Below are 14,958 nucleotides of genomic sequence, written 5' to 3'. Positions count from 1 at the left end.
ACCAGGCCTCCACCCCCAGGAAGCAGCCCGTGACAGCTGACTAACACCCAGGTACCTATTTACTGCTAGGTAACAGGAGCATTCAGGGTGAAAGAAACTTTGCCCATTTGTTTCTGCCTCGTGCGGGAATTGAACCCGCGCCACAGAATTACGATTCCTGCGTGCTATCCACCAGGCTACGAGGCCCATAAGGCGAGCCAAAGACTAAGAGCCAAAGGCGTCACAGACCAAACAGGCAGCAACAGAGGCAGATGGAGTGAGTGTCGCCAAGTGGCACAGATGACATGCAACCCTGAAACTTGTGCGAAGTAGAGCAGGAATGGTGGAAATATCATACGGACCACTGAACCAGCAAGGGTTTTCCATGGCCTGCATGGAATGGCTTAACTGCACCCAGTTCATGGGTATTGCAGGTATACCCAGACACTGGGAATGCTTCGCCAGTAATACCTGTAAGGAATTCAATCTCCTGATAATCAACACTACTGGAATAGGCAAGAAGGAAAAGAAAACGAAGAAAACAGAGACCAAGACACTAGGTATAAACCAAATAGCATCTAATGATGTATACCAGTTTTGATCTTATTCAGGATTATTTGTTTATTGACAGTTATATAATGCTATATATGAAAGATAAGGGAAATTTTCAGCACACCAGACCAAGGAGTAGGATATGAGTAGTGAGTAAGAGGGAGAGAATACAGTAGTAGGCCAACACAGCACCACAAGGCTGTGAAGGCCGACTTCGGTGTACCAGTAAAGGTGCATAAACCACAGCAGTCTCCGTGGCGCAGTGGTAAGATACTCGCCTGGCGTTTCGCAAGCGCCTTGCCTTGGGTTCGAATCCTGGCCGGGGAGGATTGACCGGGCGCCAATCCTTAACTGAATGGGTACCTGGTTGTTAAACGATTCGGCGGGGTCGTATTCCGGGGAAATTAGGGTTAAGGACCTGCCCGAAACGCTACACGTACTAGTGGCTTTACAAGAATGTAAACTCTTGTAAAACATTACACCCCTGCCAGCCAAAATTGCACCCAACCCAAGAAAAGACTAAGTCAAAGACCTAAACGTCAAAGACAAAACGCTCACCTAGGATGAAGTCCACCACAAGCAAGGAGGACCTCCAAAGGGGCAATCCCAGAACACTCCAGGGAAGATAACCCTCTCAAGTGCAAGGCCAGCACTAAAGGAGCACACAGGGATGATAGTACTGTGCACATGCAGCTCCAAGCACACTTAACTCCTGGTTGATTTATGCTGCACAAAAGTGCACAGAAACATTAACAAAAGCAAAACACCACCATTTAGCTAAAAGCAGAACACAACTGAGGGTGCTGCAGCTGGCTGACCCATTGCTGTTTCACTTTCCCCCAAAACGAGGGGGCAAGGGAGGTGAGGTGAATGAGCTAGCACTAGTTCCATAAATTTTCAATCATTTGTTTACATTGTTGGGGGAGTTCTTTTGGCAGTTCTCAGACTGTAGTCTCACTTATCACCAGCAGAAGTCTGGTTTGTTCTCTCAGGGTGGTTGTACAACCTTCCCTTGCAGTCCGTCTAATTACCACAAGCTACACAAGCTTCACTAAGCTTCCTGGCAATACGTTAGTAATGAATAAATATGATATATTTACTCAATATAATGTTGGTGCTGAATGTACAACACGATAAAACATAATTTTAATCTGAAAAAGTATCTTTTATAAAGAAATTAGACGAAAATAAAAAGCTGGTGACGCCAAATCAAGTCGACGATCCAAGCTTCGGTTAGGTTAGGTTAGGTTAGGTTTGGTTTAGTTAAGTTAGGTTAGGATAGGTTAGGTTAGGTTAGGTTAGCCTAACTTAACATATCATATTTATTCATTACTAACGTATTGCCAGGAAGCTTTCTGAAGCTTGTGTAGCTTGTGGTAGCTTGTGGTAATTAGACGGACCCTTCCCTTGTGGTCATAGACATGAATTTGATCATAAGTTCCACTGCTCCCTGTGCCTCTCTGAGGGGGCCAGCTTCTGGCTCATGATCACCAGAAGAACTCCACACCTCATGACATCTATCTAGTAGGTTGGCACTATATCAGATATAGTAGCTTCAGGGAGCAACAAGGCGCTTCCCTATGAAAAACTATATACAATAAAGGTAAAACAGGAAGAAGGAAATGCAGATGGTAAAACTAAATCAAAAGAGAACTCACCATGCTTGATGTGGATAACTCGTCAATATCAATAGGGGGAAGCCATCTCTCACTGCTGCTGCCCATCATATAAGATTTCACCAATATATGGTTACGAAGAATAGAGTTTTCATCCACGATAATAGAGTCCCCTTCTCCAGATCTCGTTTGGAGCTGTTGTGCAAGCAACTCATCCTTAGGTATTATACAAAAGATGTATTGAATACATGGCATAAAATATAAGTGCTTCTAGTTTAAAGCTATATATATCATCAGCTTCGTTTGATGCTGCATTCTGCGTATATTCCAGTATTAAGCATTTATTTAAGGCATAACTACTGGGTTTCAACACCTGAAGTGAGTAAAGCAATTAAAATATTAGGAATGATGTTACATACACATTAGAGTTCTGAAAATGGCACAAATACTGTGAGAAACAAGTACAGTAATACAATATTTGTTAATAAAAAGCCTTGACATGAAACAATACCTGATAACCAAATGAGGCCTGGAGGAACGCTACAGAGTCCAGGACTGATGTGGCACATGCTAGGAGCCTCAGAGCAATGGTGTGCATCTCTGTTAACATTTCACTGGGAGAGTAAAGTGACTCTGATACAGCTCTCAGTAAGCCCTGTTCACTGAAGACCAGTTGTGTTCCTGTGTGTATATAAAGGCAAGAGTTTGTCTCCTATCAGTTAACAAAATTTTTTTTTTATAATGAGGTCATAAATAAGATTGAGATAAAGCTAATTACGCTAGTGGTCGAAGTAAATTATACATTAACTAGGCGCAAATCCTTAACTGTAGCCTCTGTTTACCCAACAGTAAAATGGGTACCTGGATGTTAAATGATTTGGCAGGGTTGTATTCTGGGGAATATATAGATTAACCCTTTAGTTGCGCATCGCATCATATGATGCTTTGACCAACTTGCAGTAAATTGCGCATCGCATCATATGATGCTTTGACCAACTTGCAGTAAATTGCGCATCGCATCATATGATGCTTTGACCAACTTGCAGTAAATTGCGCATCGCATCATATGATACTTTGACCAACTTGCAGTAAATTGCGAATCGCATCATATGATGCTTTGACCAACTTGCAGTAAATTGCGCATCGCATCATATGATGCTTTGACCAACTTGCAGTAAATTGCGCATCGCATCATATGATGCTTTGACCGACTTGCAGTAAATTGCGCATCGCATCATATGATGCTTTGGAGTACTATGCAAGATTTAAACAGCCCGCGGATACATGGGGTTCACCACACCTCAGGAAAAATTCAAAAGGTGACACCCCTAGGGTCAACACTTGCAGCAGAGGAGCTCCAGCATATTTCAACAATCCTAAGTATTGTAGTACAGGTTGATGGTAGTGAGTGGTGTCCCAGAGAACATAAAGGTATAGTGCTTTTGAAAAATAGGTGAGATAACAGGAATGTGCCAAGGGAAGTGAAAAATCGGATGAGAAAAAGTTGCCCTAGTGTTTACAGTGCAAAGAAGAACATTCAAGATGGCTGCCGGCAAGAGGGAAAAACAGAGCTTGATTTTGTGGGATTCAATGAAGAAAGCATTGATATTAGCAGTCTACATAACAAGTTGGTAAAATTAGATACTATAGTGAACTCTCATGTAGAAATAATTAGTAAATTGATAGAAAGTAATGACTATTTGGAAGCAAATTGCAAAGCCATAGAAGAGGAAAATAAACTCTTAAAAATAGCTTTGGAAGAAGTTAAAGCAAACTTAAACATAAATGACTACGATAGGTTAGGTAAGGAAATTCAACAGGAGAAACAGCTTTTGTCAGCACAGATGGAGGAAGTTACAAAGGGAATAGAACAGTGCAAGAAAGATATGCAACTCACCTATGCACAAGTGGCCAAGGAGAAGGAAAAAATTGAAGAAGCAGTAAAGGAAGCCAAACACTGCAGTAACCAAGATAAAACAAACATTAGGCTGGAAGTGAAAAAAGAATTGGCATCTAACCCGAAGTTGGTGCAAAACACAGTTGATCGGAGTAAGTCCTTGATAATCTTTGGTTGCAAAGAGAAGGAGATAACATCTAGGTCAGAAAGAGCTGTAGAAGAAGCTAAAGTAGTAGATAAAATTGTTGGCCTTGTAGAAGGTCTTACTACCATAGAGAATGTGTGCGACTACGGGAGAATAGGCAGATACGTAAAAGGGAAAGATCGACCTTTGAGGATCACCCTAAACGGTGCCAAACAGATGGAAGAAGTACTAAGGAATGCTAGAAAATTACAAAGTGATGAGGATGGGAAAGTGTGGTCGTTAAGACGAGATCTTTCAAAAGAAGACAGAGAGAAGCTGAAACTGAACCTCGCAGAGGCAAAATGTTTAAATGAGAGCAGGAATGAAGAAGAAATCAATTCTCTTTTCTACAAAGTGATAGGGGTAGGCAGACCAGTAAAGTGGTACATAAAGGCAAACCAACAAAATCAATAGAGAGAGGGGGAGTGAAGAATAATAAGAGGGGGGAACAAGTTCCTCAAGATTGCATACACCAACATAGATGGAGTGAGATCGAAGATACTAGAGTTAAGTGATGTAATACAGCTGCAGACACCAGACATTGTTGCACTCACAGAGACAAAACTTGAAGATGTTATTTTAAATGTGGTCATATTCCCAAGGGGCTACTCAATTTGGAGACGGGACAGAAAAATTAGGAAAGGCAGTGGCGTTGCTGTGCTGGTGAAAGAACACCTAAAGGTGAATGAAATAATGACTGCCAATCCACAAGAAGTTGACATAATAGCACTAGAGATCTGCCATGAGGATAATAAACTAATGATCATAAATGCATATAGTCCACCGCCAAGCAGCACATGGTCAAAGGAGGAGCTAGATAGTAAACGAGAAGATCTTATAACAATAATGAGAGAGAGTATAGCGAGAGCGGATAACGATAGATCACGACTGTTGATAGTCGGTGACTTTAACTTGAAATCCATAGACTGGGAAGCATATGAAGCTAAAACAGAAGATTTTTGGACCTGTAGATTTGTAGACCTCATCCTGGAAACATTCTTGTATCTACATGTTAAACAAGCTATGAGGATGAGGGAAGGGGACGTTCCCTCCATGCTAGATTTGATATTTACCAGGCAGGAGGAAGAGATATTTGACATTCAGTACCTTCCTCCCTTGGGTAAAAGTGACCATGTCTTTTTGGGAATAAGGTATGCAATGCATTATAATCTGGAAAAAATAAGGAGGTTGAAGCAGTTGAAAACCTGACTTCAGGAGAGGACATTATGGCGACCTTAGAATTTTTTTTAGTGAGTATAATTGGACAGACTAGATGCTAGGCAAGGAAGTGAATGAGATGTATGTCAAGTTTTGTGAAATATATGATAAAGGCACAAACAAATTTATACCAAAACAGAGATGCAGAACTAGGAAACAGGATTGGTTCAATAGAAATTGCGAGAGGGCCAAAGACCAAAAGACACAAAAATGGAATCAATACAGGAAGAGGCCAAACCCCCAAACATACCAGGGATACAAAGATATGAGAAACAACTACACGGCAGTGAGGAGAGAGGCAGAAAGAAATTTTGAAAAAGGGATTGCAGACAAATGTAAAACAGAACCAGGTCTATTCTATAAATTCATAAACAACAAATTGCAGGTAAAGGATAATATTCAAAGGTTGAAAATGGGAAATAGATTCACGGAAAATAAAAAGAAAATGTTTAAAACACTAAAGGAAAAGTTCCAAAGTGTGTTTGTACAAAATGATATCTTTAGGGAACCAGACAAAATAAGAATTTTAGAGAACAACATAGAGCACATAGAGGTGTCTAGAGACGAAGTGGAAAAAATGCTCAAGGAGCTAAGTAAGAACAAAGCAGTTGGTCCAGATGGAGTTTCACCATGGGTTCTGAGAGAATGTGCACCTGAGCTCAGCATTCCACTTCAAATGATTTTTCAGGCATCCCTGTGTAAAGGAGTTGTAGCTGATGTGTGGAAAAAGGCTAACGTAGTTCCAATATACAAAAGTAGCAGCAGGGAAGACCCCTCTTAATTATAGACCTGTATCATTGACAAGTGTTATAGACAAAATATTGGAAAAAATAATTAAAACTAAATGGGTAGAACACCTGGAAGAAAACGATATAATATCAGACAGACAGTATGGTTTTCGATCTGGAAGATCCTGTGATACGAACTTACTCAGTTTTTATGATCGAGCCACAGAGATTTTACAGGAAAGAGATGGTTGGCTTGACTGCATCTATCTGGACCTAAAAAAGGCTTTCGACAGAGATCCCAATAAAAGGTTGTTCCGGAAACTGGAACATATTGGAGGAGTGACAGGAGTCACACACTCCTGAGTGATTTCTCAAGGTCTTGAGTGTATGGTTAGGATGAGGCTTACATTTCAACGACTATATTTCTCTTGCTTGCTAGTGGCCTCTTCGTATATTGATTTCATTAAATTTTGTTATGGCTTTATCATATATTTCACAAAACCTGACATACATCCTCAGGCCATGATCGGTCAGCCTTAGGCCATGCTCAGTCATCCTCAGGCCATGCTCAGTCATCCTCAGGCCATGCTCGGTCATCCTCAGGCCATGCTCAGTCATCCTCAGGCCATGATCGGTCATCCTCAGGCCATGATCGGTCAGCCTTAGGCCATGCTCAGTCATCCTCAGGCCATGCTCGGCCATCCTCAGGCCATGCTCAGTCATCCTCAGGCCATGCTCAGTCATCCTCAGGCCATGCTCAGTCATCCTCAGGCCATGATCGGTCAGCCTTAGGCCATGCTCAGTCATCCTCAGGCCATGCTCAGTCATCCTCAGGCCATGCTCGGTCATCCTCAGGCCATGCTCAGTCATCCTCAGGCCATGATCGGTCATCCTCAGGCCATGATCGGTCAGCCTTAGGCCATGCTCAGTCATCCTCAGGCCATGCTCGGCCATCCTCAGGCCATGCTCAGTCATCCTCAGGCCATGCTCAGTCATCCTCAGGCCATGCTCAGTCATCCTCAGGCCATGATCGGTCATCAGGCCATGCTCAGTCATCCTCAGGCCATGCTCAGTCATCCTCAGGCCATGCTCAGTCATCCTCAGGCCATGATCGGTCAGCCTTAGGCCATGCTCAGTCATCCTCAGGCCATGCTCAGTCATCCTCAGGCCATGCTCGGCCATCCTCAGGCCATGCTCGGTCATCCTCAGGCCATGCTCAGTCATCCTCAGGCCATGATCGGTCATCCTCAGGCCATGCTCCGTCATCCTCAGGCCATGCTCGGTCATCCTCAGGCCATGCTCGGTCATCCTCAGGCCATGCTCGGTCATCCTCAGGTCATGCTCGGTCATCCTCAGGTCATGCTCGGCAATCCTCAGGACTTGCTCGGCCATCCTCAGACTATGCTCGGTCATCTTCAGGTCATGGTCGGCTATTCTCAGGCCGTGCTCGGCCATCCTCAGACCATGTGTTGCATGGCGGTGGACTATATGCATTTATGATCGTTAGTTTATCATCCTGATTGCAGCTCTCTAGTGCTATTATGTCAACCTCTTGTGGATTCGCAATCATTATTTAATTTACCTTTATGTGTTCTTTCACCAGCACAGCAACACTACCGCCTTTCCTAATTTTTCTGTCTCGTCTTCAAACTGAGTAACCCCTTGAAAATATGACCTCATTTAAAATATCATCTTCAAGTTTTGTTTCCATGAGTGCAACTCGGAATACGAGCAGGATTTCCTCGGAAAGTGTGTCTCGGAAGGCGAGGGTTACCTCGGAACACGAGTTTGTTGATACGTGTACAGGCCGACTAGCGCATGGTGGCACGGCGATCGCGCCTCAGTTTACCAGTGTCTCGTGCCCAGTGACTATCCCACCTGAATTCTTCACAAGGATTTACAGTTTTTTGTCGGTTTTTTGGCCATTTGAGCATAAAAGTTGTTATTATATATCTCGCCATGGGTCTCAAGAAAGCCAGTGGTAAGGTTCAACCTAAGAAAATAGCTGTGAGTAGAGGCAGTAGAGGATGTCCCTTCTTGATTAAGAAAATGTGTGAAGTATGGCAAGAACTGCAAAGTTTTGTTGAAAAAACTCGCCCAGATAAAGCTGTAGCAGGCCGTTGCATTGACCTTTTAAATGACAATGTGATGTCTTAATACAGACAAGTGTTAAAATGTAGGGAAAAACAAGTGTCTTTAGACAGATTCTTAGTAAAACAAGCAAGTCCTAGTGGTATGCAGGCAAAATGTGCCAGTGTGTGCATACCAGTGAAGTCCTCACTGCCTGATGTTATAATGGAAGGGGACTCCCCTTCCAAACAGTCTCCGTGGTGTAGTGGTAAGACACTCGCCTGGCGTTCCGCGAGCGCTATGTCATGGGTTCGTATCCTGGCCGGGGAGGATTTACTGGGCACAATTCCTTAACTGTAGCCTCTGTTTAACGCAACAGTAAAATGTGTACTTGGATGAAAAAACGATTCTTCGCGGCAGGGGATCGTATTCCAGGGACCTGCCCGAAACGCTACGCGTACTAGTGGCTGTACAAGAATGTAACAACTCTTGTATATATCTCAAAAAAAAAAAAAAAAAAAAAAAAAAAAAAAAAAAAAAAAAAAAAACAGTAACACCTCTCCTCCTCCCCCTCCTCACCATCTTCCATACACCAACAGCAGTCCTCAGCAAGGTTAAGTAATAACTTGAACATAGTTTTGTAGGTTTATTTAGATGAATTAGGTATAAAAATTTAGTTTGATGTGGGGTTTTTGGGGTAGTCAGGAACGGATTAATTCATTTCCCTTTATTTCTTATGGGGAAATTAGCTTCGGAATACGAGCCGTCTCCAGGAACGAATTAAACTCTTAAACTGAGGTACCCCTGTATATGTATGTATATATGTATGTATATATGTATGTATATATATATATATATATATATATATATATATATATATATATATATATATATATATATATATATATATATATATATATATATATATATATATATATATACAGTGGTACCTCGCATAACGATTGCCCCAAAAGACGAATATTTTGGGTAACGAACGGCCCGATCGGCGTCAAATCGTCCCGTATGACGAACGCTGGTTTGAGTAACGTCAACACCACATGGTGGGGTCGCGCTGCTGCTTGCACATTCTTAGACGCCTCCGACGATGCACATAAATTATGTTGTTCTTGTTTAAAGATGCTAATGATGCTGGGATATAAAAGGGTGACTGCTGAGATGTTGCAAAGCATTGACGTTTTTGTAGGAAACAAGAAATGAAATATCTGATATACAACAAATGTCAAAAAAGTTCGTTCGGTGTTCGGCAGGTAGGCTGCTCCATTATAACAATCTTTCTTTGTTTCAAATGTGTTCCATTTGTTTTTTATTTGTCATTTACGTCTCAATAATGGAGAAGCCTACCTTACATACACTGAATAAACCATTATGACATTTTCCTTTCTTCAAATGTGTTCAATATTTATTTTTCATTTGTCTTATAGCAAAAGGTTCGTTCGGTGGTCGGCAGGTAGGCTGCTCCATGTTTCTTACATACAAAAAACGTAAATAATAAAAAATATGAAGAATTTTGAAAACCAGTACAAATGTCAAAAATGTTCGTTCGGTGGTCTACAGGTCGACTGCTCCATGTTTCTTAAAAAAAAAAAAAAAAAAAAAAATAAAAGAACTGTTGAAACAATTTGAAAAATGGACAAATGTCATAAAGGTTCGTTCAGTGTTTGTCGGGTAGGCTGCTCCATTATTGAGACGTAAGTGATAAATACAAAACAAATGGAACACATTTGAAACAAAGAAAGATTGTCATAATGGAGCAGCCTACCCAACAAACACTGAACGAACCTTTTGCTATAACGAATATGAAAGACAAGGGCTGCTGGCTGGGTTAGTACTGCGTGAGCAACCATTTGTGGCACACGTGCCTCTGGCTCTCAAACACCTGTCCCACACGGTGTTGAAAGACTACTCAGTCAGTGCAATTCAGACCCTATTGTTTGAAGAACATAAGGGTCATAACATTGGTGAAGCTAGGCGCAATAAGGGCTTAACACAACGGTCGGATGCCTGTGATACAGCACCTATGAGGATGATACAGCGAGCGTATCCAGGTGTAGCTCTGAGCCCCACCCTTGCCATCTCTAATGTATATAGATGATACATAGATGAATCGTTTTCTGCGTTCAGTGATGATGCATCTGATACAAGTAGCATAGATGAACAGTGTTAGCGGCTTCCATTTTGGTGGTGTTCATTGATATTTTTAAGAATACCTGAATCTTTTCCTGACTGATGGACACTCTTTGAGGCTAGCTGAATCTCTTCCTGACTGATGGACACTCTTTGAGGCTAGCTGAATCTCTTCCTGTGTGGGACCTTACAAAGCGATCTTTTCAAGACTACCTTACAAATTGAGCTTTTCCTATAATCGTTTCAATACTACCTTATGCTTTACAAGCTTGGCTACATACCACCTACAAGTACTAAAGCCAAGGGTGCACGCGAGTGCATTATTTGCAAGCACACAGAACGATGAAACAGGAAACAAAAATCTATCTGTAGCTGGTGCAAGGAGAGCAAAGTCGCGCTGTGTACCATGGACTACTTCGTTGACTATTACGCACCTCCAAAGTACTGAGTGTGTAATACAGTGTGTTACTGTGTAAATAGTATGTGAAACTGTACATATTGTAATATTAGTGCATTTTTACCACGTAATATTGTGACAATAAACATTTATTGTGGACACATTACTGACACATGTATCACAGTTTCATGGAAAATTATGAACATTCTACTGTATACATATTGAAAAAGGTCACAAATATGCATCATATACGATAAAAGAAACAAATAAAACCGCATTGGAAATGCATAGGAAAAATATTTGAAAATATATTTGTGGCAACACGCGGTGCTTGAATGGCCTGCGCGACCGTGTCTGGGAGCTTCACACACGGGCGACCAGCCCCTGATGACGTCACAGCGCACCTTGTCCACGCCCTCACAGCCAAAGTAAGTGGAATTTGGTAATTATTTTTACATAGACATGTTCAGGGACGGTAATTTATCATTTTACAAAGAAAAATTATATTTTGGGGAACATTTGATGTCATGCACACTAGGGAAATTTCACAATAAACACAGTGCATCACACTGGTTACATGGGGGACACTCGTTTTGTATGACGTCCGTTTCACATGACGAACATGGAACGGATTAAATTCGTTATGGGAGGTACCACTGTATATATATATATATATATATATATATATATATATATATATATATATATATATATATATATATATATATATACACACACAGTAGCACCTCGACATACGATTGCCCCTACTTACGATAATTTCGAGTTACGATATAAATTTCATCGAAAAATGCGACTCAACATCCGATGGTGTCGTCGACATCCGATATTTGTTGGTACACGTTCAGGTCGGCCGTGCGTGGTTCCCGGTCACTTGGTCCGACCTGCCTCAGTTTACTACAGCTGTCCGCTTAGTGATGATCGCGCCTATAAGAAATTCTGCTTTTGTGGTGATTTTTTGCATTTTGAACATTAAAGTAATTATTATATAATACGCCATGAGTCCCAGGAAAGTCAGTGGTAAGGCTCAACATATGAGATCCCATGTAAGAATGACCATAGAACAGAAACAAGAGATCATTTGTAAATATGAAGATGGTGTGCGGGTAGGTGAACTGGCTAGGCAGTACAACAAATCTCAGACAACGATATCCACCATACTAGCTAAGAAAAAAGACATTATGGGGGCTACAGTGATGCATCATTACAGAATAATGTTAAAACGAATGGAAAAACAAATGTCTCTTGACAAATTTGTAGTGAGACAAACAAGCACTGAACCACAACCAGGTCCTAGTGGTATTCAGGCAAAATGTAGGAGAAAGAGAGTATCCCAGAGAAAACATCACTGCCTGATGTGATAATGGAAGGGGACTCCCCTTCCAAACAGTAACAACTCTCCTCCTCCCCCCTCATCACCATCTTCCATACACCATCAAGAGCCCTCCATAAAGGTAAGATAAACTTAGGTACTGTATTGTAGTTAGAAAAAAACATTGTATTCAGTATAAAATGTATTTGTATGTTAATATTTTGGAGGGTTGGGAACGGATTAATTCAATTCCCTTTATTTCTTATGGGAAAATTCGCTTCAACTTCCGATCCGTCTCTGGGAACGGATTAGCATCGGAAGTCAAGGCCCCATTGTATGTATGTATGTATGTAATTACCTAAGTGTAATTACCTAAGTGTAGTTACAGGATGAGAGCTATGCTCGTGGTGTCCCGTCTTCCCAGCACTCTTTGTCATATAACGCTTTGAAACTACTGACGGTCTTGGCCTCCACCACCTTCTCACTTAACTTGTTCCAACCGTCTACCACTCTATTTGCGAAGGTGAATTTTCTTATATTTCTTCGGCATCTGTGTTTAGCTAGTTTAAATCTATGACCTCTTGTTCTTGAAGTGCCAGGTCTCAGGAAATCTTCCCTGTCGATTTTATCAATTCCCGTTACTATTTTGTATGTAGTGATCATATCACCTCTTTTTCTTCTGTCTTCTAGTTTTGGCATGTTTAATGCTTCCAACCTCTCCTCGTAGCTCTTGCCCTTCAGTTCTGGGAGCCACTTCGTAGCATGTCTTTGCACCTTTTCCAGTTTGTTGATGTGCTTCTTAAGATATGGGCACCACACAACAACTGCATATTCTAGCTTTGGCCTATCAAAAGTCATGAACAATTTCTTTAGTATATCGCCATCCATGTATTTAAATGCAATTCTGAAGTTAGAAAGCATAGCATAGGATCCTTGCACAATATTCTTTATGTGGTCCTCAGGTGATAGTTTTCTATCTAGAACCACCCCTAGATCTCTTTCTTTATCAGAATTCTTTAAAGATTTCTCACATAATATATAGGTTGTATGGGGTCTATGTTCTCCTATTCCACATTCCATAACATGACATTTATTAACATTAAATTCCATTTGCCAGGTGGTGCTCCATATACTTATTTTGTCCAGGTCTTCTTGAAGGGCATGACAATCATCTAAATTTCTTATCCTTCCTATTATCTTAGCATCATCAGCAAACATGTTCATATAATTCTGTATACCAACTGGTAGATCATTTATGTACACAATAAACATCACTGGTGCAAGAACTGAACCCTGTGGTACTCCACTTGTGACATTTCTCCATTCCGATACATTGCCTCTGATTACTGCCCTCATTTTTCTATCAGTCAGAAAATTTTTCATCCATGATAGAAGCTTACCTGTCACCCCTCCAATATTTTCCAGTTTCCAGAACAACCTCTTATGTGGAACTCTGTCGAAAGCCTTTTTTAGGTCCAGATAGATGCAGTCAACCCAACCATCTCTTTCCTGTAATATCTCTGTGGCTCGATCATAGAAACTGAGTAAATTCGATACACAGGATCTTCCAGATCGAAAACCATACTGTCTGTCTGATATTATATCATTTCTCTCCAGGTGTTCTACCCATTTAGTTTTGATTAGTTTTTCCAATACTTTCACTATTACACTCGTCAATGATACAGGTCTATAATTGAGGGGGTCTTCCCTGCTGCCACTTTTGTAGATTGGAACTATGTTAGCCTGTTTCCACACGTCTGCTACGATTCCTGTACACAGGGTTGCCTGAAAGATCAGGTGAAGTGGAATGCTGAGCTCAGATGCACATTCTCTCAGAACCCATGGTGAAACGCCATCTGGGCCAGCTGCTTTGTTCTTACCGAGCTCCTTTAGCATATTTTCCACTTCATCTCTAGACACCTCTATCCGCTCTATGTTGTTCTCTGGAATTCTTATTGCGTCTGGTTCTCTGAAGATATCATTTTGTACAAACACACTTTGGAACTTTTCATTTAATGTTTCGCACATTTCCTTTTCATTTTCCGTGAATCTGTTTCCCATTTTCAACCTCTGTATATTATCCTTTACCTGCAATTTGTTGTTTATGAATTTGTAGAATAGGCCCGGTTCTGTTTTACATTTATCTGCTATCCCTTTTTCAAAATTTCTTTCTGCCTCTCTCCTTACTGCTGTATAGTTGTTTCTCGCATCTTTGTATCGCTGGTATGTTTGGGGGTTTGGCCTCTTCCTATACTGATTCCATTTTTGTGTCTTTTGGTCTCTTGCCCTCTCACAATTTCTGTCAAACCAATCCTGTTTTCTGGCCCTGCATCTCTGTTTTGGTATGAATGTTTGTGTGCCTTCCTCGTATATTTGTAAAAATTTGGCATACATTTCATTTACTTCCCTGCCTATCAACAATTCTGTCCAATTGCACTCATTAAAAAAATTTCGAAGTTCCCCATAGTTGCCTCTCCTTAAATCGAGTTTATCAACTGTTTCAATGTCCCCATTTTCTTCTAGATGATATCTTAAAGCATATTTAATGTCTAACAGGACATGATCACTCTTTCCCAAGGGAGGAAGGTACTGGATGTCAAAAATCTCTTCTTCTTTCCTGGTGAATACTAGATCCAGTACTGACGGTACATCTCCTTCCCTCATTCTTGTGGCTTGCTTTATGTGTTGATACAAGAATGTCTCCAGAATGAGGTTCACAAATCTGCATGTCCAAAAGTCCTCCGTTCTTGCTTCATAGGCCTCCCAGTCTATTGCTCTAAAGTTGAAGTCCCCCAGTATCAACAGTCGTGATTTATCTTTATCTGCTTGTACAATAATATCT

The 14,958-nt window shown here is 41.1% G+C and overlaps 1 protein-coding gene across 1 annotated transcript in view; it reads right to left on the bottom strand.

The window, feature by feature from the left end:
- Window positions 1–14,958, bottom strand: part of LOC123745439 (protein broad-minded) — a 244,144-nt gene that overhangs the window by 165,360 nt on the left and 63,826 nt on the right. The window contains exons 3-4 of the mRNA XM_069300871.1: window positions 2,659–2,828; window positions 2,190–2,363 (exon numbers count right to left, since the gene is read on the bottom strand). Of these exons, the coding sequence (XP_069156972.1) occupies window positions 2,190–2,363; window positions 2,659–2,828 (344 nt within the window). The remainder of the gene's footprint in view (window positions 1–2,189; window positions 2,364–2,658; window positions 2,829–14,958) is intronic.

This window comes from Procambarus clarkii, chromosome 44 (genome assembly GCF_040958095.1).
Source record: "Procambarus clarkii isolate CNS0578487 chromosome 44, FALCON_Pclarkii_2.0, whole genome shotgun sequence".
Classification (NCBI taxonomy): domain Eukaryota; kingdom Metazoa; phylum Arthropoda; class Malacostraca; order Decapoda; family Cambaridae; genus Procambarus; species Procambarus clarkii.
The sequence above is the reverse complement of the archived record's forward strand: the minus strand, read 5'-3'. Positions and strand labels throughout refer to the sequence as shown.